Consider the following 27,656-nt stretch of genomic DNA (forward strand, 5'->3'; position numbering starts at 1 on the left):
GTCCTTTTCCAGTAGCAAGGATGCACATAGGAGAGCAGTCTTCAGGATCATAATGTTGAAGGACACCCTGGATCCTGTAATATCTCCTTGATACAGACACCAACTTAAATCCCTGTTGGAGTCAGAGGTAAGTCTGCACACTGAAGTCACTAGGAGACTGAAAGCCTATTTCAAACCAATTCTGAAGCACTGATTTAAATATCACAGAATCCCAGAATGGCAGGGGTTAGAAGAGACCTCTGGAGATCATCTAGTCCAACCCCCCTGCTAAGGCAGGATCACCCAGAGCAGGTTGCACAGGATCACGTCCAGGTGGGTTTTGAATATCTCCAGAGAAGGAGACTCCACAACCTCTCTGGGCAGCCTCTTCCAGTGCTCGGTCACCCTCACAGTGCAGAAGTTTTTCCTCATGTTCAGATGTAACTTCCTGTGTCCCAGATTGTGCCCATTGCCCCTTGTCCTGTCACTGGGCACCACTGAAAAGAGTCTGGCCCCATCCTCTTGACATTTGCCCTTTAGATATTTACAAGCGTTGATGAGATCCCCTCTCCGTCTTCTCTTCTCCAGGTTAAACAGACCCAGCTCTCTCACCCTTTCCTCATATGAGAGATGCTCCAGTCCCCTAATCCTCCTTGTAGCCCTCCGCTGGACTCTCTCCAGTAGTTCCCTGCCTTTCCTGAACTGGGGAGCCCAGAACTGGACACAGCACTCCAGATGTGGCCTCACCAGGGCAGAGTAGAGGAGGAGGATAACCTCCGTTGACCTGCTGGCCACACTCTTCTTAATGCACCCCAGGATACCATTGGCCATCTGGGCCACGAGGGCACATTGCTGGCTCATGGATAACTTGTTGTCCACCAGGACTCCCAAGTCCTTCTCCGCAGAGCCGCTTCCCAGTAGGTCAACCCGTCACCTGTACTGGTGCCTGGGGTTATTTCTCCCTAAGTGCAGGACCCTCCACTTGCCTTTGTTGAACTTCATTATGTTCCTCTCCACTCAACTTTCTATGTATGTTCGGGGTTTGTCTGTTTCTCTGTTAGTTCCACCTACATGAAAATTTAGTGCAGATCTTCAGAACTGCTGTATTAAGAAGCAGGAAAGCAAAGACTGTCTCATTAGAAATATCTGCAGAACAAAGGAAAGTCTTGAAAATCTGTCACATTGCGTCCTGTTTTCAATATTGGACTAGTATAAGGCATAGACTGCATAAGCTACTGTGTTGGGTTTGTGTGGCAAGGTTTTGGTAGCGGGGGGGGCTACAGGGGTGGCTTCTGTGAGAAGCTGCTAGAAGCTCCCCCTGTGTCTGACAGAGCCAATGCCAGCTGGCTCCAAGATGGACCCGCCGCTGGCCAAGGCCAAGACAATCAGCGCCTCTGTGATAACATATTTAAGAAGAAAAACAAAACAGTTGGGGGAGCTTTTGCAACCGGAGAGAGGAGTGAGAAGATATAAGAAGCTGCAGACACCAAGGTCAGTGAAGAAGGAGGGGGAGGAGGTGCTCCAGGCGCTGGAGCAGAGATCCCCCTGCAGCTTGTGGTGAAGGCCATGGTGAAGCAGGCTGTCCCCCTGCAGCACATGGAGGAAGGATGAGGGGGTGTAGAGATTCCACCTGCAGCCCATGGAGGACCCCACGCTGGAGCTGGCGGAGACACCTGAAGGAGGCTGTGGCCCGTGGGAAGCCCACGCTGGAGCAAGTTCCTGGCCGGACCGGTGGACCCGTGGAGAGAGAAGCCCACGCCAGGGCAGGTTTGCTGGCAGGACTTGTGACCCCGTGGGGGACCCGCACTGGAGCAGTTTGCTTCTGAAGGTCTGCGCCCCACGGAAGAGACCACGCTGGAGCAGTTTGTGAAGGACTGTAGCCTGTGAGAGAGACCCACGTTGGAGCAGTTCGTGAACGACTGTCTCCTGTGAGAGGGACTCCATGCTGGAGCAGGGGAATGATGAGAGGAGTCCTCCCTGAGGATGAAGAAGCGGCAGAAACAACGTGTGATGAACTGACTGTAACCCCCATTCCCCATCCCCCTGTGCCGCTGAGGGGGGGTGGAGGTGGAAGCCGGGAGTGAAGTTGAGCCCGGGAAGATGGGAGGGGTGGGGGGAGGTGTTTTAAGAGTTGATTTTATTTCTCATTCCTCTACTCTGTTTTGCTTAGTAATAAATTAGATGAATTTCCCCTCTAAGTTCAGTCTGTTTTGCTCATGACGATAACTAGTGTCCTTATCTCGACCCATAAGCTTTTTGTTATACCTTTTCTCCCCTGTCTAGTGAATGAGGGGAATGATAGAGCAGCTCTGGTGGGCACCTGGCCCCCAGCCAGGGTCAACCCACCACAGCTACCAGTGCTGGGATTAAGAGATCAACTGTGATAAATTCAATTAATGTATTAAAAGCCTATAAAATACTTGAATGACTAATAAAAATAGTAATTACATTAAGATATTAACTGATAATGTTCTTTATAAAGATGAACTGTAAGCTGTTTTACTCTGTCTTGAAATCTCGATAAAGGTGTTTTATAGCAAATGTATTTGGTGCATGATTTGCTGCTGAAGAACGCCATAACAGAGCTGCAATAATCTGAACAGTACGTCAATGGGATCAGTCCCCAGTTGTTTCTCAGAAAATTGATTCCCAGCTCCCTGTGGCTATTATAAGAGTGATCATTAAAATAATATTAGAATGTCTGTTCCCACAAAGATTTCTATATATTCCTTCTATATATATAAACTGGGAGGAAGGCTGTCTTAGTAAAAGAAGAGCCCACAGTGCCAACTTCTTATGAAGTACAGAATTTTTGGTGCTGAATGCAAAATCACCTAAATATTAGCATTATTAAAGCTGACACAGTCCTTGCATTTTCAGAATATTCATGTCATTGAAATACCACCAGTCATTTTTGCAAGCTTAGATCCATCTTACCTTACATCAGCCACTTAAAAGTTTGGCCTCTCACATAAGCTCTTCATCTAAGCTCTTTCTGCAGCCAACAAAGACAGGCATGTCCAGATGGCAACTCATCCTTCCAAAGACAGGCACTTCTAAAGAGTGAGCCTAGCCCTAGCCCTTAGTTTGGACAAATTCAAGCGAGAAGAATTCCAGCTTTCATGTTTAAGTTGACAGAAGAAATCTCTGTCTCTGCCTACACTGCAAATGTGACAGTGTCAATCAGTATCTTAGTAACAGTTAAGGGGCACAGTTAAGATCTACCCAGTGCAACAGATTCCATGAGAACAATTTTGGTTTAGTGATGCTGCTGACACAGTGGTAATGTACGCAGGCCTTTGAATCAATGCGGTTTGGAATCCCATAAAATCACCTCTACAGGAAGGAAACTACAAATACTGACAAGTGCCACAGCCTCTGGAAACCTCTGATGCTTCCAGGTAAGTCCTGAATTCCTCCAGTCATGCCAAGCGAAACTAAGTGATCAAATCTATCACCATTGTGCAATTCACCCATACAGACAATAGGTGAGAACACAGACTTTATGAAAAGAAATTCTCATGATACAGAGCAAAGCTTAGTTCTGTAGTCCTCCAGAGCCCCTACTCCATAACTCCATTATATCAGCACTGACAGTCTCAGGGCTTTCGTAACTGTAACTATGTAATCAGAACCAAACTGGGCAATAGTCCACATTTCCTCACTTCCCATCTTCATCTGACCTGCCTTCTGTGCTCCCTCTGCAGTTCCCAAAACAGAGCTGTAATGGAACCCAGCTTCCCCACCCATGGGAGATACAGGGTTTCACTGCATAGCCATTAAGCAGCTGCTTGTCACAGTAGAATTAAATAAGACATCTTTCACCATACTTATGCTACTGAGAAATTTCAATCCCTCATGTAGCTGGTAATAGCAGAAAATCCAAAACATAACCATAGAATGCGGCTGATAACAAATAAACCCACGTGAACGATACTTGCAAATGTGTCATAAATTTAGCTACAAAAAATTAAGTTAAAATTTTACTAGAGCTACTTAGGTTTTTCATATTATACTTTGCATTACTTCTCATGAGGTTTGAAAAAGCTAAATGATTTCATCCTTTTCTATTTAAAATGAGCATTGATTTTTCCCCATGTTTTGAAAAGGGCCAAAACCAAAGCAAATGTTTTTTATCCAGGAGGCTATAATGGCACAATTGCAAAGCAAGGCTCCTGTCAGATTGCATCTCAAAACTGTGGCGTTGCTTTGTTGAAAACAAAGCAGAGAAGATATCGTTATAGTTTCACCTCCAACTGTTGCTGTATTATTCATGGACAAGTTAGAGGCTTTTGCCAAGATCTCTTCTAATCCTTCAAATGGTTATGTCTGGACCATCATTTTGCACATGTACTTTGAAGTTCTTTGTTGCTCTTGTGGAATGTTTATACTTGATGGTTTAGACATGTTTTAACATATAAATTACCTGATTACAAGTCAGTTCTGCTCCAGGTACATTTCAAAGAGATTGCTGCTAGCCACATTTAACCCCATCTGGCTGAGATTAACTAGCATGTCTAAACTTCAAGCAGTATCTTTGGATCTACTTGCTTGACTACCTGTTCCACTGGCGAAAACAATAAGTTGATTTTTCTTTTCTCTAAAGGAACAAGACTTAGGCATTCATGTACTGCCTATCTGTCTTAGCTCCCCCAATAACTTTCAAAATGTTGGCCAATTTAAATCAAATTTACTTAGTGGAATATGTCTCAACATACATTTCTGTACATCTTGTGAAAGAAAGGCAGTTGAGCAGTGGTGAGGAAAAGGCTCAAAAATTAGTTCAGCTTTTATTAGAGATTGTACACAGGAGCTCAGACTCAAGAAGTCTTCAGGAAATGACTTCACTTGTCATTTGTTACCTATTGTACTCTTACCTCTCCTGTTCTCCTAGTATCTAAGCCATTCACAATTCAGCTTAAAGTAGGAATTTACAGTCATTTGCCCAAGGTCATCCAAGAAGCATGCAGTAGCCTTGTGAATTGAATCCAAGCTTGCACCTTGCTCCTTGGACCATACATCCCAAATGAGCTGTAGTAATTTCAGAATCACACTCTGCCCGGCCACCTCTTTGGCTGGATACCAGTTCACTGTGAATAAACACATCCTTTGGTCCTCATGGTGTGGATGTCAAAGCTGGCCTCTCTCCTCTGAGAGTCAAAGCTCTGCCTCTCAGGTGTTACTGTCACAGTACAGACCCTATACACGACTCCCTTTCAGAGCTGTGGGACCACACAGCATGAAGGTCACCTGAGCACCTAGGTCCTTCCAAGTGTAGTAAAAATTTTACTGTTAAAGGGCCAATACTATCTAAAAGCAAGGTACACTTGGGTAGCTATAGAATTTTTCAATGCAAGTGAGAGCTACAGATCCTTAGAAAAATGAAAAATGTCCTGAACTTCAATTAATTCCAGATGATCTCATACTACTGTGACTTGGTTAATTACCTGTAGATCATTTCTTCTGGATTTCCACATTCAATCTTTTCACATAGTATTGCCTGGCTCTGTAGCATCTTCCAAGTATCTTTTAACTAGGATTGTCTAATACAAATAAGAATGCTGTAATCTACAAAAAAAAAAAAAGAGATAACAAGCATTAGAAAGATCACTGTTAAGAATGAAAATAAATTCCTGAAGCACCATGGAGTTTGTAGTTTGACAACAAACCTATTTCCAGTCTTGTTACACTCAGTATTTCACAGTAATGAGAACTCTGGAGAATGTTAGATGAACCCCCTGCTACTTCCCAGTGCTATTTCTACAAAAATTGTAATTTCTTATTTCAAACACGTACTTTTTCCAAATGACAGAGTCCAGACCACAAGCAAGGCACATTTTGAGGCAGGCTGATATATCTGTTCTAGTTTAAAGAAGCATACTTGCTCACCTTTGACAGCTTTCTTAGCTAACACCTACTAAGTATAACAGAAGGTATCTGAAGATTTTGATTTCCCTACTGAAAATTTCAGACACAAAATGACAACCTCACCAAATAGATCACAACCTCATGAAACTCTCTCTTACATCTTACTGCAGTTAACTCCACCTGTTCTTGAATGTTCTTCCCCTCTTTTTGTATAGACAGAATTTGGGCTGATCTAAAAGGAGAGGTAGATTGGGTACAGAACATGAGTAACACACTGCAGACTGAAGAAATTATATGCGAACCTGGAGAATATAACATCTAAATGACATGAATGGGAATTTGAGACTGTAACTGATAAGCAGGTAGATAACAAAGCAACAAGCATTATACTAGATGATTTATCAAAGTTCACACAAGACACTGCTGATATTGTACAAAGGAGAGATGCAGATCAGACGTTGAAATACACCTCTTCAGGATATACGGTATGAATAGAACACATGGCGCTGCCAATATATGGAGCTTGAGAATGTATTTAGCATATGGATAAAATAATAAACTAATTAAAGACTGCATCATAAATGTGTGACAGAAGTTGTTACTAATGGCGGAACACAAGATAAAATGTATGTAAAGGGGAATGTTGGCTTGGATTCCCCGGCTTCAGTCGGCTGACAAGTTTAACCATTGAGTGCTGTTCTGTCACCAGTAACAGTGAACACTTGTTCCCAATATGCTGTCCTAAAGAAAATCGTTGAGTAAAATAAGTGGAGAAGTAGTTTTTCTATCACTACAACACTGATTAAAGGTCAGCAAAAATGCCACAGGAAGAACAATATTTTTGTTTTGAGTCTTAAAGATATGCAGTAGAAAGATTTGAGGGCCATGATTTCAAGGAAAGATTTGAAATATCGACTAGCTGCTCAAAGGCATTGTCTGCTCTGTGCCCTGAAGAACCTGCACACCAGTCAGTCTTCATCTTTCTGCTTTCCCTACTTGTGAAATTCTGGGCTGAGATGAGAGAATCCATCCAAGGATCTTAAAATGCACAGCAAGATGAATAGTGTATTGTCATGGTATTATATTTAGTGAACACAAGCTATAAAATAGATAAAGGGGAAAATGCATTCCCTAAGGTCCCAAAGTTAGTGAATGTTCTTGCATTACTTTACATCTTCCGGGCATTTTCAAAAAAATATCTAATTACTGCTCACAGTACCCAGGAGGCAGAATCAAGCTGCATATACCATTTACAGTAAAAACTTGAGGCCATGCAAAATTTGTCTCATTTGATGTTTCAGTTTAAACTCAAAACAACCCAAATACATGGACATTTTGAGTGAATCTGAATCTTCATGATGTATTGAAACATATGAAACTAATGTTGTTACGTGAAACCAAGTGGAAATGTGTAAAGTTTATTGAGTTTTCCTTTAAATCCAAATGCCAGAAGAAAGCTAGGAGAGGAATGTACTGTATTTATCAGGTATTAACCAGAAGAATGCCAGCAGAGGCCATTGTGAAACATGAGTTTCATTCCAGTTTAGGTAAAATACTTAATACCCTCAAGTAATGAAGAATGACTATAGGTTATTAAGAACTCCACAAAACAAAGTTATTGCTGTTACCTCCATTGTGGAGATTGCACATACACGTGTTGACGGCAGATGCCTGTAATGTCTTTGGCTGCCTTCACCTAGAAGAAAAACTCCTCTCTCTAATTCTAGTGAATGGCAGGATTGGTGGATTATGAAGTGTTTCATATAAATGCTTCATAAGAGGGGTTTATAAATCTCAGTGGAGAAGTCAGTCCAACTATCATCTTCACCCAGCAGCCCATATTTCTTCAGAACAAAGCCTAAAAGTGGAAGGAAAACGTGCTCTTCAGGTCTTGTATCACCAGAAGGAAATGATCCTTTCAGGTTTGCAGTGAGAGTTTATTTCTGTAAAGGGCAATGCAGAACTGCAGATTCTCTCAGCCACAATTTTGTTCCACCAAATAGCTGGTTGGGACCCTGGCCCCATGGGCCATCCTCCTCCTTCATTGACCTCTTCTTCTTCATCAGCCTCTTCTTTCTCACTCTATGGGAGGCATAGGAAGTCACTGGGGAATGCAACGCCTTTTCCTCAACCCATGTACCTAGAGGCAGGTGTAGGACAGCCCTGAATAGAGCTGAGGAACCTCTCGGCCCTCTACAAAACCGGTGCCCGCCCTACTGACAGCAGACCCCTGCCGCTGAAGCGATCGGGGGAAGAGGACGGGGATGAGGCCAGCGGGACGCAGCCGAGGACGCCACTCTCTCCTTCGTCCCCCACCCTCTCCCTCGTCCCCCACCTCCCAAGGTTTCCTTTACCACAGCCCCGGGGACAAACTGCGCCTGGTCAGCGACCCCACTGCACTCCACGGGAGCGAGCCCTTTTGCCGGGGACAGGCAAAGGAGCCTGGAGACCACCCCGACAGGCGGTTTTACCTCAGCCCAGCTGCAGGGACCCTTTCGCCCCTCGGCGCGGGGGAGGCGGGCCCGGCTGCCCCCCAGGCCGGGCGCCTCCGTCCGCATAAAGGAGGCGGGCTGGGCCGGGCAAGGCCAGGCCGGGGCGGCGGCGGGAGGGAAGCGCGCTGAGGGGAAGAGCCGGCGCGCGTGGCGGGGAGGCGGCGCGGAGGGAGGGCAGCCCGGCTGCGGGAAGCGGGGCTCCGCGCTGGGACTGGTTCCTTCGCAGCCATTTTCTGTCCAACCAAACAGCCGATTTGCGGAGGGAGCCAACCAGGGCCGCACTGGAGGTTTGTGCCTGGCTCCGGCCAATGATTGGTAACCGGTTCCACTGCAGGCTCGAATGAAATGTCCGTCTCCCTCCCCGGGCCCCGGCGCTGCCGCCGCGCCGCCGCCGCGGGGACCAGGAAGTGGGGGGCGGCAGCCCCCGGGCCCCGCTACCGGCCGCTCGCTTCTTTGTGCGACCGGAGGCGCGGGGGCCGCGCGGCCGGGGGGGGAGCGGAGCGGGCGGGGAGGCGGCGGCGGCGGCGGGGGGTCTTGGCAGGGGTGGCGGGGCGGCTGCCCCCGCCGGTGTCCCCCTCTCTTCGCGGGGGTTGGGCGCGAGGTGGGGTGTGTGTGTGTGTCCCCTCGCTCCGGCTCCATTTTGTGGCCTAGACGGGCGGGGGGGAGGTAGGAGGCGGAGACGGGAGCGCGGTTGCCCCGCGGCCGTGTCCGCTGCGGGCCGGGCCGCGGCTGCCGGTGCGCGAGCGGTCGGGGCGCCCGGTAACCCCCACCGCCCGCTGAGCTCGCGGCTGGGCACACGGCTTCCCGCCGGACCGGTCTGCCGGCCGCCGCGATCCCTCGGCGGCGATTTCCCTCCCGGCCCGCCGGTCGCGCTCGGGCTGCCTCAGGCCCCCTTCCCGGCGGCGGCATGGCGTGCGGGGGAGGCGGGAGGGGCGGCTTTGTGGCGGCCGCGCCTCGCCGTGCGCCGGCGGAGGGGACTCCGCTACCTTTTGTTTTTGCCCGGCCAGCGCCGCTGCCCACTGAGCCCCCCTCCCCTCGCCGCGGGAGCGAGGGGCCGAGGCCCCGCCGCGCATCTGGCGGGCCCCCACCACGCCCACGGCCCCTAGCTGGGCCGGGAGCCGGGCAGCGGGGCGAGAGCGGCCCGGCCGCCGCCGTTGTTGTTGAAACCGAAATTTCCTTAAAGGTCTGGCGGTGTTTTTCATGGATAAGGAGTGTAGGGGCGAGGCCCCGGGATGTGGTGAGAGCACCCGGGTGACCGTGCGGGCAGCCCGATCCGGGCACGGCGCTTCGGGGAGGGAATAAGGCAGTGGTCTGCGGGAGGGCGCTGGCTAAAAGCTGCCAGCCAGCGGGCAGGTCCAGGTGTGCGGCCTCCCCTCCCCATGGGCACGGGAGCCTGCCACGGAAATCCCAGCCAAGATGATTAACAATAAAGTTGCTAAATAACTGGGGGTTATCTTGCTCGATTTGAAAACAAGGGATCACGGTAGATGAGGTATCTGTCGAGGGGATGCAAGCTAGGTTCAAGGAAGACTTTGAGGCTATTTGTGTAAATAGGAAGGTTTCCCCCTCATGCCCTGCACTGGCTGCTGTTGCATCATTGAAGGACATGAAATCAGGAAGTGAGATCGATCGGCTGGCACAGCCGAGCAGCATCGACGGCTTATCCCGTAACACACATGGCAGGTAGGAGAGAGATGGGACTCTGCCATTGTCCGTGTCCACACAACTCTTATATGTTCAGCAACTGTTCTTGGGCATACCTGTGCCTGCCAGCTACTGCTTCATCCAGAAATTACATAGTTGGTGATCCTGAAGAGTATTGTGTAGGTTATTCACAGCCAGTTGTGTTGGGAAAACAAAAATAAATCGTGCTCTAGTAACGTTTTTGCGGCTATTAAGATACACTGTTTAAAGAAACCTTCCTAGGTCCTCTTGTAATGCTGCAGCAATAAAAAGTGAGTCAGCTTCTAGCTTTACCAATTTCTTTGAGGCTTAACCAAAAAGATTTTGTTCTGCAAAGAACTGTCTTGTAAAAGCTGCCCAGTGTGCTTGGATTGCTTTTGGGAGGACAAAATAATTGATAACAATGACCTGAACTTTTTTAGGCAGTGAGAGACACAGAAATCTAGATTTCAGGCCTTGAATGGACTCCCTTATATGTAACCTTTGCCTATCTTGTTGATAGATGGAAGTTACTACCAATTAAGAAAAAACAACTCTGCCTGAGCTTTCTCAAAAGAAGCTCAGGCTAAATAGTAGCAAAAAGCAAAATGGAAGGAGCTTCTTTGGGTGTTATTCACAGTCTGGCTTTAATTGGCTTGCAGGAATGGAGAAATGGTGTTTATGCATAATCATTATCATAGTGTTCCTAAACAATAAGCTTAGTGATTTCTTTTTTTCCTTTCTTTCTTTGCTTGTGTGGCCTATGGCATGACAGTTATAACGTTAAGGGAGGATCCATCTGTAATTCTTTGGGAGATCCGAGATGGTTTAATCTGAATCATTATTTATGGGGTCTGCGTGAGTTGCTTGTGCTCTGCATTGAGCGGGTGATTATATATGGTCTCGGCTGCTAGCATTTGCAGCTATGAAATTATATTTGAAAGAAGTCAAGAATACTGGATGTTAGTCTTTAGACTTTAATATTTTACAATTACAGCAGTTCTTAGTTTAATAAATAACCTCTTATTTGGGGTAATAATTACATGAAGGGAGGCAGTGTACAGGAACTGAGAGAAAAAGATTGTTCAAGATGCTGTGAAGATACGAAACATGAAATACTATGAAACTTAAAGTCAGATATCTCGTTTTGTCATGATTTAAAAAAGGCTTGCAAGGCTCGTTAGTGCTTTCAAATGCAAATCTGTAATGTCTCTTCACCTTTAAAATTTTGCATAGAAAGAAACTTGTCTTTTCAATACTGACTTGTCATAGTACTTCAGAGAAACACAGCATTTGGAAATAGATATTTTAGTGGCAGGATGCTTAAAGCGCAAAACAACTATATATACACATACTAAACAACATGTGTAAATAACATTGCTAGAATAAAAGGAAGTGTCAGCAAAATTTGTAATTTTGACTGAAGATACTGGCCTGTTCTGAACTAGTTTTGTAAATCTCTTACCCTGTTTCTTGAGAGGAGTAAGCTACTTGGCACACTTGATGTACTACCTCAATGAAGGAAAAACATAATCAACTTACAAATGTTATCAAACTTAGAAAAAGGCAGGATTTAATAAACAGATAAGCTTAGGTTTTTATGAAAAATGCTAGAAAAGCATCAAAAACTTAATATGGAAAGGTAATATGAGGCTTTCAGTCAGTGCTGCAGGAAGAAGGAGGTGCTGGTGCAGCCTGTTCAGCACTGCTGCCCTCTTCCAGCTTCTGCAAAGCAACAAAACTGCCTCCGTTCATCTCTTGGGTTTTTTTTTTTCCCTTCAGCTTTTCTCTTCTACTGCCAAAAAAGAGAAGGCATGGAAACTGTTTCTCCTGCTTGCTCAGTGTCACTGATCCACTCCTACTTGGTGTAAAAACATGCATTGATAGTCCGCCCATATATATATATAGCAGCTAACCATGCTTGTGAATGGTTATCCAGCCTAGTAGGGAGCTACCATATACTCCATCACAGCTGGATCCATGCAGAGGGGACTTGTGGCTGGTGACATCAGGGCTCGTAAGATGAGCCATAAAGTTGATAATACTGGTACATGGAGGGGGAAGGTGGAAAGGTGAACAGGCCCTGTTTGGATTTCATATGGGAAAGGTTTCTTCCCCATGGTCCAGGGGAAGGAGCCTGGTACAGCCTAGATGCTAACGAGCCTTAGCGATGCTGTCAGGTCTTCTCAGCATCAGTCTGCTTCTCCTAATGTTATTCTGCTGTGGGGGAGAACACTGAATGTGAGAGATCAGAGGAGCCCGAGATGGAGAGAGACAGTGCAGCATCTGTTTGTGTTCTGGGCACATGCTAAGGGGTTTTAGCTTTACGTTTTTGTGGATCTGCTGGAACAATGTCCCATGAATGTGTTTACCATTCTGTGTTTCTTGCTGCAGGAGATGCTGCTTTGCTGCCAACTGAGAATTCAGTGGGAAATTAGGTTGTCCAGAAGTCATTGAAAAATAAAAGGAAATTGTATTCTCAATTAAAATAAATATATATATATATATATCTGTGTAGGAGCAGCAAGTGAGGGTGCAGAAAGCTCAAATAGAACTTTGTTGTTTCTGCTGTTAGGTACTGCTCTACAGTTTTACATGTCTTGTAATAAGGTGTGGTACAAAATTAATCTACAGTGGCTGAAATGACTGCTACCTACAGCTTTAGTTACCATTTGTGTACTGCTTCTGTGGCAGGGACAACTGTGTGGAAAGTGTGCCAAATGCTTCAGTTTATTGCATATAATTTTCTGTTCTCCCCCTTGTAGGGGTAGCAGTTTTGGGAGAGAGACAGGGTGGATAAATACCATGTGAAGTGCTTAAATCATAAGCAGCCTTTGGTTTACCTCAAGAGACCAGTTTTGCAAATCATTGCCAGATAACTTCCCCATTCTAAAAACAAAATCTTGTTTTCTTTGATTCTATTTTTGTCTTTTTATACTGATGTTAGTTTTAGACCCTTCTTCCCCTCAGTGCTAACAGGTCTGGGCTTGCATTCTTCTTTAGCTGTCATTTAGCTGAGCCACTGATACTGTTCTCTTAAGATTAAACAAGATGCAAGATTTGAGATACTGAGGTTTTATTAGTTCAGTATAGATGTATTCTAGGTATAGCCTGAGTTTTGGGCAGCTGACAGAATAATATTTTTTTTAAGCATCCTCCAGAAAATTTTCTACCAGTTGTCAGTGTAAACCTGTATGTTCATTCACTTGCATCTTATCACTGAGTTTTCTTTGATACCCTTGGTCTGAAATGTTTCTCTTTTAACATATATCTTAGGTTAATTTCCCTGTATCCATTCATTTGTATAGTCCTTGTAATAGTCTCTTTCATTAGAGATTAAAAAAAACCCCAACAAACAGGGAACCACCACCAGAAAACTTTGTGCTGCTGCTCTGTATTCAGATGCTTTTTGCAGTGTATCACTGAGTATTTGGGTTGAATGTTTGGTATTTACTTGGTTTCTCTCCCTTGCTGATAAAAATCAGATGATGGCATGGTCACTTTGGAGACTGACATGTCACTTCTGATATGCTTAGCTCTTAGTCTTGGTTCAGTTGATAACGTGTATGCATGGAGGAGCTTTAGTGTTTTCTTGGTACAAAAGGCTAAGGGTAATGTACAACATGCAGCTAAGTGCTTCTTGTAGATGTGTTCTGTTTTACATTGGACTGCTGCCTTTTTAGAGTAACTTCAGGGACCCTGAGAGTTTAGTTTGTTTCATGTTTTTGGTTGGGTTTTTTTGTTTAAAGGAGGATTAATTAGCAACAGTATATTGAGAGCAGTGTTTTCTCATTTTTGGAGCATTGTATTGTGCGTATTACAGACCTTGTGCTGAGCTGACAATCAGATATGTGGTGATTGACTTGAGTTTTGAATATCTGAAACTAAAACTGTAATACTTGAATGTGTAACTGTTCATTATGAGATGACTAGGATGGCAGTGGCCACATTTTTCAGCAGGGTCACATTTGTGTGATCCATCGGGCTCAAAGAAATACTGGTAGAGTGACTAGATGGTATATTAATTACAGTTGCTATAGTCAGATGCCTAGATATAGATTTGAATTAAATGACAAAATTAAATCTGACTGAAATTCTTCTGTCAAACTTACTTGGCTTGAAATAGTGTGTAGAGATGCCGCTCCTTTTTTCACCACGAGGCCAGCCAGGGCAACTAGGCAGGCTCCGTCTGTGGAGTTCTTCAACATGTGGCTGTATAAAGCCCCGAGTGACCTGCGCTGAGCTCGGAGCTGACCCTGCTTTGAGCAGGGGCTAGGCTAGAGACCTCCTGAGGTCCCTTCCAGCCTGAATTATCCTGTGATCCTGGATTAGGACCTGGTTATGCTAAGCATTATGCAAAAGGGTGTTACGCTGTCTGTAATCCCCTGTCCCAAGGTTGTCCTGGCAGCTAAAAATCTTTCTTAAAGTAATACCCTCAGAAGTAATTTCAGTTGATGTTAAGCTGTCAGTGCCTGTTTTCTTTATCTGAGACAGATCTGCTTTTTTCTTTTGCAAGCCCTTTCCTGTCAATTTTGCTAATTGCTATTTTAGATTCATAATGTTGATAAGCTTCCACTCAAATTTTCACTAATTGTGAAATAATACATACTGTAAGTAGATATGGAGATGTGCACACGGAAAAGAATAAAAGCAAAGGTAGTGCCTTGAGGATGCATTAGTCTAATATGGCCAAAACTGTCTGCAGATGCAGCAGAGATTTAAAAGAGATTCAAGCAGGAATTGTCTTTTGAAGGTGAGCTAGGCTAATGAAAGCAAGATGGTTTCTTAAATAATATTGCTAGTGGGTCTTGGCAATAAAGACTCAGATAGGCTAGCCTGCAGAACGTTAATTGCTTCAAATTGCAGAATGAAGAGAGACACAACTCTCTTAATGATGGACGATGTCAACTTTGGTGATCTTGACGTGCAGGATTATGATATCCTTGCATTGTCATTACAGCGAGCTGAGTAAGCAAACTGCAGACCCTTTGGAAAATTGAAAAGCAAAGTTAAATCTCCCAACAAAGAGTCTGCAAAATGCAGACAAAGCGAATTTATAGGAAAGTTGGCACATGAAAAGCTAATGCTTAAAATGCTACTCTTCCTTTGGGCAGAGCTGCTGTGTGAGAATTGAAACTGTTTTACAAAAGCCCATCAAAAGGGACCAGAAGTGCTTTAAAAGAAGCAGTGTGTGCATGTGTGTAATATTCTGTCCAGTGAAGAAGAGGTAGAAGAGGTTTTTTTTCTTGAACAGCTTGTAAGGCTACATCCAGCTGTTGCAGTATCGCCTTGAATGCGAGCAGTGCTCGGGTTACGCGTGCATCTGTGGCCCAGCGTAGCACCGGATGTTGCCTAGAAGTTTGAAAGCAAAAAGCCAGCCCTGTGGTCACAGGCAAAGTGCAGATTAGAGAGAGGTTAAATTGCTCATAGTTCTGGGAAGGTATAAAAATAGCACATGATTGCTTCTCCCTCCCTCTTCATGCTTGTGGTTCTGGAGTGAAGGGAGCTGCGTGGTCTCACCAGCAAAGACCACGCGACCCTTGGGGGCAGAGGTTGTTTTCCAAAGGCACTTGGCTACCTGTGCAGCTGGTGTAGATCAGTGAGTGAATTGAGCCGGATTGTTCCTCCCAGGGCTGTGTGTCTGTCTTGTCAGTAAGGCTGGCTGCTCAGGTTGGAAACAGCTGGGGTGGGAAGGGGGAAGGATGGGAAGTGCTGGTCCAGAGAAGGAACTGCATGAAGTGTAGAATGGGAATGGAAGAGCTAATTTTCTAGCAAACAGGTAAATAAGCAAATGCTAACAGCTGTTTGATGTTAAACATAGCCAAGAAAATGTAGGGCGAAGGTGAATCTGGTGCTGTGCATCTAAATGTGTTAAAAAATATCTTTGGATTTGTGCTCCAGTGTTGAAAGAGTTTGCATCTGGGAAGCCCTTCTCCCTCCCTGATTTTTGCATTATTTCCTCTCACTGAAAGAAGCATTATTAAAGCACATGACTGCAAAAATACAACTTTTCTTGGGAGGGGGGAAGACATTTTGGAAGCATGGGAGCTAAATGTTCGGCAAAAGTTATTTTTAATATGCTAATTGTCAAGACACTTGCAACTGGAAAAAAGTCAAGATTGTCCACGACTGTGAGACTTGAATTCCAACTTACATTTGGCACTGCTAAAATAGCCCCTTTGAAAGTAGAACTGTTGTCTGCTCTGTTTCTGTATAAGTCTGAGCTTTCTACTGAGCACCTGATGGTCATGTTTAAGGAAGGTCGTTATTCCTGTAACAAGGTAAAATGTAATACAGTAACAGGTTACATGGCCTGGAGCATTTGCTGTTGCAGGAATGCACATGAATCTGAGTTGTGTACTGTGGCAAAACATGGATGCAGAAGGCAGTGATGTGTTGGGTTGCCGTTTACCAGTGGCAAGCGCCCACTGAAGAGGTGCAAACCTCCAAGGGAGGTAGGAGGCATCTTCACCTCTTTTGCCTCCTCCGCAGGACCAGGAAGCACAATATCGGACGTCCCTGAGTGGCGAGGCAGCAGGCTGCCGAGGAGCCTCTGGGCAGCAGCCTTGGTTCAGAGCAGCGTTGCAAGACCTCTTTACTTGTTCACAAAGTAGATTTTTTTCTGGCAAATGTTGAGACTTGCCAGCAAATGGCTGCTGATGCTCTCAGCCGTTTTGTCCCTGTTGGAAGGGAGAAGGCAGGAACGGCAGGCTTCACTCAGACTCCTCCAGCTGAAACGTGGTCAGTGCCTCCTAGGGCAAAGATCCCTAGCCAAGGAGGGAAGTGCTGGCTCTTGTGGCTTCTTTCTTCCTCCTGGCAGTCAAATTACCTGTTAAACTGTGACCAAGTCTCTAAAGCCTTGAGGAGAAGACTTCTTGTTGGTCACTATGTAAGAATGTTCTGAGAGGAGCACTGAAGGATGCCAAGAGAAGTGATGTGGGACAGAAGCAGGGAAAGCAAAGGAAAACATGACTTAGAAGACATCTAGTAGTGACTGATGCCTCAAGGAGGATGAGGATGCGGAGCTGGTCCTGAGGTCTGGCTAGGAAAAGTTTGTCAGTGGGCTTGACAGAAGCTGTTTGGGTGGAGTGTAATAGTGAGTGAAGGATGCACTCTGTGTAATAATTGTAGGTGAAGTGTTCAGTGAGCAGTGGGCTGGCGTTAGGTTTTGAAGGTTGTTCAAGAGAAACAGATGCCTTGACCAGTTCTGGTCACACTCATGGGAGTGACACAAGGTTGTTATATATGTGCTGCATGAACCAAATGCTTCTGTGCCTCTGGTTGAATTTTTGGGGAAGCTTCACAAAAGAGTTTCACTGTTTTCACTGTCAGTAAAGCTCATTAATGAGAGAGTGTATACTGTTCTCAAATGGCAAAACATTTATACTTTGTATAAATTGGTCTCATAGCTCTAAGTTGATTAAAGTGCTGTTTTTCAGCAATAGCTGCACTTAGAGTATAACAAACATACCTGAAAGGTTTCATTCTTCTGGTTGTAGATGGATGGTGATAGCTCCACAACGGATGCTTCTCAGTTAGGAATTGCTGGAGATTACATTGGTGGCAGTCACTATGTGATACAGCCTCACGATGGTAAGAAATGTAACAGTAAATACTACTGTTTCTCTTGTGTGTATATATGTGTGCGTGTATACATACATATATTTCCTTCTAGTTCTTGTATAGTTCTCTGCTATCTTCTGTCAAGCTAAGAATTTGCAATAGTTTGTATTCATAATGCCTCACTGTATAAAGCATTTTTTCTGCAGGCTGAAGGTGGAGGTTGGATTTTTCAGTGTTGATACTTGAGTCCTTCAGGGTGATGACAAAAAAATTTATGTTCTAGGAGACAGTTTTTATTTTGACATGATATTAAGAATGCTTGGTGTTCAGCCGCCATATACATTTCTGTGCATAGTATGATAAAGATGATATCGAACACCCATAAATGGTGTCACATTTGTCTTTAAAATTCTTTCGATGAGGTTAATACACTCTGCTTTCAAAGGTCTTCATCCTTCAGTGTAAGATTTTAAACTGACTTAATTATTGCCTGCTGTCTACCAAATACAATTTCTGTTAACTTTTCTTTATTTCATTAGACACAGAGGACAGCATGAACGATCATGAAGATACAAATGGCTCAAAAGAGAGTTTTAGAGAACAAGATATATATCTTCCAATTGCAAATGTGGCAAGGATAATGAAAAATGCCATACCCCAAACAGGAAAGGTAATACCCTTGTCTGGTAAAGAAAGTGTGTTAATGAGTTTTATTCTTTCCTCTGAATGAACTTGAGCTGGTAGAACACTATATTTTTCCAAATGATCCTGATTTATTGGAGAAAAGCCTTACTCCCCCCCCCGCCCCCAAAAATCTGAGCAGAAGGAGATTGAGACCAAATCCATTTTTCTTAGGTTTCTGAAAGCTTTTAATAACTGCAGTAATTACAGTGTCCAGAACACTGCTCTTCCTAGGGCTTTCAAGAGTTTTCTTTTTCTAAGATGTGTTCTCTGAAATTGTCATACCGGGTCAGACTTGGTGACGATCCAATAGCAGTAAGAATGTTTTCTATGCAATTCTCTTACAAAATTTAATCTGCTTTTGAGGTGCATAAAATTTGGAATAAGTGAATCATTTTGGATGAAATAAAAATCCAGTCCTCATCCTGAAGGAAAGGGAATGGTTAGTCTTCCATCACCCGAATCTTTACATATTGAAATGCCAAAATGACATAAGAAGTCTGCCTTATATCATGTAGCAGATAAGGCCAGATATTGAAAGACTTATTTTATTTCTTACTTCTAAGAATAGACTTTTTAATCCATTTTGCTGAGCTGGTGATTATATAAGCGTTTCACAGTTCCACCTGTTTATCTTAAACCTTTGCAGGGCTCCTATTACTTGCTGTTTCTCTATTGTATTCCAATACAATTCCTGCCCCAGTTAACATTTCCTCTAGCTAAAGCTGATTTCTCTTTTTTTTTTTTTTTCTTTTTTTAAGATCACTCTAAATAGAAGCAACACATAATTTACTTGCATCTGCTTGTACTTTCATAGTGTTCAGGGCTTCCTGGAGATCTGGGTGTTACATTTATATCTTTGCTGTGAAAATCTCTTCACTAGTCCATATTGGCATAAATTTTTAGTGATCAAGATGAGATTTTTTTTTTAAGAATTTAGCATATGGGATGTCGAGCTATCTTGAAAAATCTGGGAGGTTTTTGTGGAAAAACTGCAAGGAAAGCTGCTGGCTGATGAGTACTTCTGAAAATCTCGCCCTGTGTGTCTGAAAATACCAAAGGAACTAGTGAAGATTCTACATACAGTTACAGCTTCGTTATTTTTTAAATACAAACAGGTTCTTCTAATGTGAAGAACAAGAATCTTAATTATGATAATCTTTCAGTTGGCTCCTGACAGCTTCCCAAATAATCATGAGTAATGCTTGCTGTTATTTTAAGTCAGGTAAATTACTTTTGTCCAGCTGAAAACCGTAATCAAATTTACGTATTTCATTCTTGCCAGGGGCATATAGTTCTCCATTTGAATTCTCATTTGGAAAATTTATACCAGAATATTAAAGCATTAGAGAGCCTTGCTGCTAGGCATATACTCTAGTCCCTGAATCTGGTCAGGATAAAAATACTTGTCATTGTGGAATTTGGGGGAATGTACTGCAGCAGAGTTGGAACTGCTGGGCCTATTAAAAGGAAGATGGAAGTGGACTATGACATTGTAACGAACAGGTTTAAAGAGAAGGTGTAGGAAAGCAAAGTAAGCAATACTGAGATGCATCTATATGTAAAAGCTTGTGCAGAACATACTTATGACTTCAGGAGATCCTGGCAGTTGGCTGTGCTGCTAGAAATAGTAAAACTTAGGTTAAAATCCTGTTGCAGCTGTGCTTACATAGAGCAGTGATGACATCCAGTGGTTCCTTCACATACAGGTGTTGCCTAAATGAGTATTATCATCAGATTTTGAGGTGTTTCCTTTATCTAGTGTATTCTTTCTTTTTTCTTTTTTTTAATAATCTTGCATCTTGATTAAACATTTTATGATACTTTTTCCTTCCTAGATTGCTAAGGATGCAAAGGAATGCGTGCAAGAGTGTGTAAGTGAATTCATCAGCTTTATAACGTCGGAAGCAAGTGAGAGGTGTCATCAAGAGAAAAGAAAGACCATCAATGGAGAGGATATTCTCTTTGCCATGTCTACCTTGGGGTTTGATAGCTATGTTGAACCTTTGAAGTTATACCTCCAGAAATTCAGAGAGGTTGGTATATACTTCAGTATTTCCTCATTTATTTAGCCTGGTTGTGTTTATCCTTAGCTCCCTGTCGTTGTAATTATATTAGGGGTAACTTGCACAGTATCTCACAGCTACTGTCAGGGACTAATGTAATGTTTAAAAGCATTCCAGAGAGAAAAAGGAGTAAGTATTTTGATTAGACTTGCTGATTCAAAGTAGTTAGAGCTTTCAATTGAATAAATTCTCTAATATATTGCTGGTAGTAAATAACTCTGTTCTTTAAAGGTGCCTATTAAGAATACTTAATTTGATCTTTGGGTTCAATCAATAAAACTGTACTAGACTGCATCCTCTGAGGAACTAGCCTAATGCCTGTTGTTTGTCTGGGCTTCAGATCTGCAAAAGAAAAAGTTGTTTTTCTCATGCCGGAATAATGATTCACATGGAAGGCTATCTGCTTCAATGCTGTGGGTTTTTTAATCTGTTTTCAGCCTGTCCCTCAGCTTGTTTGTGATAGATAGTACATGCTAGGTATGTGATCCAAGCAGTTTTAATTTATGCCTTCTTTAGCAGAAAGTGACTCTCTTTCCTTTCAGCAATTGAAACTTTTTGAAAAAGAAGTTGCTTCTGCTTGGGTTTCTTGTCCTGGTACCCCCGTTCCCCCCACCTCCTGTCTGGAGACAGAAGAGAATTATGCTTGCTTGCTTCATTACTTTGGTGTTCTTTTACCTCAGAATACCAGATTTAACCAAACAAATCAAAGGTATTTTTATCCACTGACTTCTCTTCCTTATAGTCCTGAGTGAAGAAGTTGTTCAGGGTTAAAATAATCCTGGGAAGAAAACCTGAAAGCATCTTAATTTTTTATTTTAAATGTGGATCGCTCTGTTGGTATGGCTGCTTGATTTTACTGGCATGAGTGAGGGAGGCTGTCTAAATTGACAGTGCTGTAGATAGAGATGCTCTTCAGACTTTTTGTTCTGTAAACCTAAGTTTTTTTTTAATTAATGAGGTCTGACTCACTAGTGGTATTTAATCTGCTGATAGCACTTGAAGCTTCCCCTTCCTAGAAGGTCATTTGCTGTGATAACTGAGGAACAGGAGGTGTAATCTAAAAGTTGAAGTACTACTGTGTGTTATCTTTTTCCAGTTCTGTGTAGCAGTTGCACGTGCCGTCAAAGTGCTGTATGTGCTTTAATTTAAAATGCAAGTAGTGCCTACCTAATTTCAGTACTTCTAGCAAGTCTGAAGTGGGTCTATGCTTTTATTCTAAGTGGCCATATATACGCTGTGATAGCAGAGTAGCAGGATTGGGTGTTAATTCAATGATTTTGCTCATCAGTTATAAACCTCCATTCCAGCTAGTACTGTCTTCAGGGTACCATATGTAGTGAACTATTTCTGTTTTGTAGCTTAGTATTTAGTCTACCTCAAACAGTTGCAGAGAATACTTTCTATGCCTATATTATTTTCTTAGATGTTTTTATATAATAGCATAGAGCATCAAACTTCATACTTGTAAAACTGCACGCACATGACTGGAAGCCTTGGCTTTCTGTGCTGATATCCTTTCTGGCTGTAGTCCTTGATGTGGGAAAAGAAGTCAAGTATCTTGGTTTTAAATGTCAACTCTTAGTTGTATGATGATGGCACTTGTGTGTGGTTGGTAAGCAAATGTTGCACATTCTCAGTAGTTCTGAGAGTCTGTGATTTCTTGTAAATGCTCTTAACTGCTTCTTCTGGATTACTGCAGATCTTCGACTTTCTGCAGAAGGTGGAAGCCTTTCTTAAAACTACACAATCCTAGTTTGCGGCTTTTTTGTTTGAGGAGTATGGCTAAGATGAAAACCACCATATATTTTTGTACTATGTGTGTTCTTAAATCCAATAGAGTTTTACAGGTCTTGGATTTCAAACTCCAGCTGCTACACAGTGACTCTTGTGCAAGTTCCAAACCTTGACTAGAGCTCCTGGGGTCTTGAAACAATCTCAAGCCAACTGTACTCTAACATATTTCTTTCTTCTTCCCCTCATCCCCTCTCCAGGCAATGAAAGGAGAAAAGGGAATTGGAGGAACAGTTACAACTGGAGACGGTCTAAGTGAGGAGCTCACAGAGGAAGCATTTAGTAAGTAATACTTTTTAATTTATGATATTATTACTATGGCTTTTCTAAAAACAGCAGTTCCTTTAGACATCAGAATTCTTACTTGAGGAATACATCCTGGACTGGTCACATGTTACACCTGTGATCCATTGACATTTTCATTGGAGATATCTGGAGGATAACCCATGCTCCAATAACTTCCTCCCCATCAGTAGAATCTATGGTCAGAATGAAGTAATATAGTGATAAAAGATGACGCTCTAGTAATAGCTAATGTCAACTGTGGAAGATTTTTAAATGCATATGTTAGTGCCAGTATTTTTGTCTATACTTAGACACAGATTGTAAGGAAGGGTGCAAACTCCCCCCACCACCACCACCAGTAGCTACATATTTAGGCCACATTTTTTCAACTTGCAAGACTGTTGGGGGAAAAAGTAAAATAAACTCCACTTGAGTACTTGAGGAGCTCGTCTTTGAGAAATGAGCCAGAGAACATCATCATCTTTGTATAGTTCTAAACCACTTAGTATTTCTTGTATTCAAAAGAATTCACAGATTGGCAACTGAAAGGTGTAGGGCAAGGAGTATCATATGCATTCATTGTAGTTTTTCTTCCTTATACTGTGAATTAAAGCCCAACAGTTGTTTGGGCTTTGTGTTGGTTTTGTTGATGCTGGATTCTTGCATGTAGTCTTCACCTTGGCTTTTAAATGTTGTGGGGTGGTAATCTTGAAGCTGATACAAGAACTAGGAGGTGCAGCTCTAGTCATATCTACTGACGAGATTTAGTTTTTTCAAGTATCTGATAAATCTTCAGTTTAAAATCACTAGTAAACTACTGAACTAGCAGAAATTCAAAGCCCGAGGACTGAAACGACCTATTCAGAGTCTGAAACACACTTTGCTCCCAATATGATGACTTTGGCTATCAGAACAGTACAGACTCTTTGGGTCTCTCCTAGCCAGGAAGATAAGCTCATAAAACTGGCTGGAAATTAAGAATCTAAACTTAACTATTGCAGGGGACTTACAGAAAGTTTTTTGTTTCTTTTTAAATATGACTATTTTAATTTCATAATTAAAGATTAGGCAATGCAAATAGTAAACTCTTATCTGTACTCATACGTAATAACTCTGGTTCAGAAGTAGTAAGACACTAGCACAGCTATTGGTCCAACTTACTTACCTTGGGTATGTTGCTAATGGTTTCTGGATTGCAGCAGTTGGGAGTCTGTCCAGCTGGAAGCTTGTCAAATCAATATATAGAAATTGTTCTAAAAGCTTTATTTTGTATATATTCTGATTTGCACTTCAAGTATTTAATCTGCGGCTCAAGAGTTGAAGGAGAATATATAGCTGGAAACTTCTGACTGTGATTGCATCCTGTATCTTGTTTTCTGTGGGCAAAGAGCCAAACTCACAAAAAGTTTCTCCTCTGGATGCTCATGCTCTGCTTAGCCTGAGTACAATGCCCACCAGAAAAAAAAGGAATCCCCTTATATCCGTGGATCCTCTATCCCCTTCCCAAATTTCCTATAGTCCCTGTTAAATGGCAGAAGGCTGAAGCTCTGCTCCTAGTCACTTGTTCACATATCTCAGGCCTGGGAGCCTCAGCGTCCTCCATGAAATAAGCTTAAAGTTGCTCTGGTTTGAAGGAGTGAATATTAAGTCTTGGCAGGATGCAAGGGAGATGTTGCTGCAGTAGAAGGAGGAAAAAAAATTCTGTAAAATAATTGATCGTGTCAGGTGCTGCTGGTATTTCTCTCTGTTGGGGCAGTTATAGATCTATTCAGAATGATGGTCTCGCTGCAGCAGTAGCAGTAATAGCTGTGCTGCAGTGGCATAACCCTTAAGCTCAGTGTCTTAGCCTAATGCCAGGGCTGGGATGGAGGCTTGGCATTAAACTGTGTCGGATGTGGAACATGTGCGTTGAAGGGTGGTAAAGCTTTGGACCTGCCGGAGCCACTTCTCACTATGATCTTAACGCATCTCTTAACTTGCAGCTTAAGTATTTGAAAATTATTACAATGAAGGTAGGAAAAGAAAAAAAAAAAGAGAGGAAAAATAACAATTTAAAAAAACCCCTAGCATCAGCTTTCAGATGAAAGCTGTTAGGATTATACTGTTTTCAGAAGGTTTTTATGGGTTAGACACCTTATTTATACATAACAGCCATACTTCCGAAAGAAAAAAGCCCCATTGTTTGTCTCCTAGCAGAGAATGTTATGCTACAGTGACTTAACTTACAACTTAAGAGTTTTGCTGCTTTGCTTCCAAGTAGCAGTTGTAACACATCTACTCTGAATGTTGCAGAGCTCAAAGTACATGCTACTGTAAAGGTTTATCTTAGAGAGAAAACACGAGGAGCGATGCTTTAAATCTCAGATGTACTTTTTTACTCCATTCCTTGGCCTCCTCCCTCCCCTATGAAATTCAGAGCTCTTGTGCATACCCTGAAGGGCATGCTGAAGTCATCCAGTGTAATGTCAAATCGTTGGCTTCCTATCAATACTATTGCCTCTGGCAGTGCCTGGGGGTTTTTTTTGTCATTGTCTGGCTCTGTTTATCCCTGCTGCTTTCCATGGGGCTTCTGCATTACAGAGTCCCTGATGGATCCTGTTTTATAAAGCAGCGCAATGTTTTCTTTGGCTTCCTCATGCACGTGTATGCTCAAGCGCTAACCTTATGTATAAACAAAACAAACTCAGAATTCTCCAGGTTTCTTGGGATATTGAATGCTGGAGATTGCTTTTTTTCAGTGGTTAGGATGGCAAACTCCACTCCATTCACCAGTGTACAGCTGTGTATGTTCTGCTTCAGATACGTACGGGAGAAGAACAAGGTGCAGTTTTACTTTTAGATTATCTGATGCAAAATTAACCTGAATTTTGTTCCTAAGTGCTAATGGGAATAAACTTGTTTACTTGTAACACTCAGTAACAAGCGTGACTGTAGGCACTGTGGGATGGTAGCTGTGAGGAGAGGAACTGCTCCATAGTCCCTGAGTGAACCACAACTAAATGTTATTTGTGACAGACACCTCAAACAAGGCTGCATGTATCCTGCAGTTCCTATCTAACTTTCGTAAAATGCTTTCTTTCAGCTAACCAGTTGCCAGCAGGCTTAATAACTACAGACGGCCAACAGCAGAATGTTATGGTCTACACAACATCGTACCAACAGGTACTGTATCCCATCCCCTACTCTCCCTTCTGCTGCTAAAATTCAAATGCTAATTCCGCTGCCCTGTTCTGAAAGATGAGAATGAATTGTATTTAGTCCTTTGGTGGTGGCTGTCATGACGTTCCAACGCTGTGACAATTCAAGGCTGTTAGCTGCCATGCAGTTTCAGAAAAGGTGCATTTGAATGTGAGCGCTTGCATTTTCTTTCTCTAGATCTCTGGTGTTCAGCAAATTCAGTTCTCATGATTTGAAGAAAACTTTGGATCTGGGAACACGAGACGGAAAAGCTGTGCAACTCTAACAAAGAGGCAGTTTTAATGACTGGTGAAGAGATTTATCTCTTTGTATATTAAATAGCTGTAATGTAGCTACCAGAAGCTTGACTAATTGAGGTGTGAATTCTGACTCAAATCTTTTTCATGATGATTTTAAAAAAAATTGGATTTTAAAGGTATTAAAGTATTTTTGTTTTGTACAAGAGTTTGTTGCTCTGTATAACTCCTGTATGCATTGTATATTGCAATTTATTACTGTCAGAGATTTGTAGACAGTTTCTTATTTTCATATTAAATCATGTTACTTTTGTAATTCAGGTAAACAGCTGGGTTATTTCATGTTTACCCTTTGAATAAAATTGTAAGGGTAAAGTTCATTTTTGAATGCAAGTTGCCTTTATTATAAAGATTGAGTTGGTCTTGGTTATGTAACTTGTCTTGCATGACAACCTCAACTAACTTTACATGTCAGCATATTTATTGAAATTTTGAAAGGGACTTTTTCCTCATGAAACAAGCAGCTCAAAAGAATTACTACAACTGTGGGGTTTTTTTTTAATGTAACTTGAGAATTAAAAGTTAATCAAAACCGACCAAGGCTCTACTACATTCAGAGACTTAGAGCTTATCAACAGTGTTGATGAAAACACTGTGTGTGATGCAGGTCTTCATTTCACTTTTTTTTCAGTTAGGTTACCTCTCCTTAGAGTTACTTTGATATATTTGAGGTAGTCTTTGTGCTACTGAAATAACTCTTTTTTTGTGTACGGTTTTTAGAATCCAAAACTTAGCCATTTGAGGGGGAGGGGGATTTTATAGTCCTTGTGGTAAAAGATCTCATTTTAACTTTTTACTGAAATGTTTTAAGGTTTCTTGTGAGACTGTGGGAACTCAACTGTGTTAGCAACTTTCTGTGTACAGGCTGCGTGCGTGCGTGTGTGTGCGAGTGACTGAAACTCAAGTGATACAAATATGAAATGGGAGACAGACTTACAGTTTGCTGTCTCTTTCCTGGTTTTGCAATAAACTCTACCTAGATAATGTAGTTATGTATATTTAGTGAGCTGTTCTTAGTAACATTGCTGGTTCATTAAGTCGGGTGGGTAATTTTGTTAGATGCAATGTCTTAGCCTGTTAGGATAGGGGTGGTGGGTTTAGTAATATATCTTCTTCTGACTGAATTTTGGGACCTTTGATATTTTTACTGTTTGCAGTGGACTGAAATGTAATATAATAATCTTTTCACATACTGTCATTAATTTAAGCAAACTACACCTTGAATCTGTTGCCATATAATTTCTTGCTAGTTTTGTTCTTTTTTTTTTTTTAAAGTTACAGTTTAATATTGGGAAAATAGTTTAAGACATCCCGGAAGCCTGAAATAGCCAGTTCTTTGCTAAAAAAAATTTTATGTATGTGCAGATTTGAACAGTGTTTGTCACAAATCAGCACCATGCTGGCAGAGCCTCTGGAGGGGACCCAGTGTATTTTGTGGTGATCTGGGCAGATGTTCTGGGGTTTGTGGCAGTCTGTCAATCTTCAGCAGCCATGACTGAACAAATGGAGTTTTTCATTAAATGTACAAATGAATAACACAATCACTACACGAGCCCCTTCTGTTTGTATTCCATTTATTTCAGGCCGTCATACCCTGTTCTTGATGTTCCCAAATTTGCAATGGAAAAAGCTGTGATCACAGCTAAGGAGAAGCTAGGAGAGGTTTGGCAGTTGGACGTGCAGAAAGGAGGCTGAGGTTGTTGTGTCTCGCTTGATAACAGCTATGTTTTTCAATCTGCTGTCTCCCCTGTGAGTTTAGGTTAAAGCATTTTGAG

The 27,656-nt window shown here is 42.5% G+C and overlaps 1 protein-coding gene across 4 annotated transcripts; it reads left to right on the top strand.

Moving 5' to 3' along the window:
• Window positions 1–8,499: 8,499 nt before the first annotated feature.
• NFYB (nuclear transcription factor Y subunit beta) lies at window positions 8,500–27,430 on the top strand. Of its 4 annotated transcripts, none has more exons than XM_054801315.1 (7): window positions 8,500–8,626; window positions 17,501–17,594; window positions 18,104–18,234; window positions 20,084–20,281; window positions 22,303–22,384; window positions 25,470–25,549; window positions 25,763–27,430. In XM_054801315.1, exons 2-7 carry the CDS (start codon window positions 17,501–17,503, stop codon window positions 25,793–25,795), a joined length of 618 nt encoding a protein of 205 aa, XP_054657290.1. In that variant the 5' UTR covers window positions 8,500–8,626; the 3' UTR covers window positions 25,796–27,430. The 4 variants fall into 4 exon arrangements, with proteins under 4 accessions (XP_054657290.1, XP_054657295.1, XP_054657306.1 ...); XM_054801320.1 differs by having other exon boundaries at window positions 8,554–8,654; XM_054801331.1 differs by lacking the exon at window positions 8,500–8,626 and adding an exon at window positions 8,658–8,686.
• Window positions 27,431–27,656: the final 226 nt, after the last annotated feature.

Source organism: Grus americana, chromosome 1 (assembly GCF_028858705.1).
Source record: "Grus americana isolate bGruAme1 chromosome 1, bGruAme1.mat, whole genome shotgun sequence".
Taxonomy (NCBI): domain Eukaryota; kingdom Metazoa; phylum Chordata; class Aves; order Gruiformes; family Gruidae; genus Grus; species Grus americana.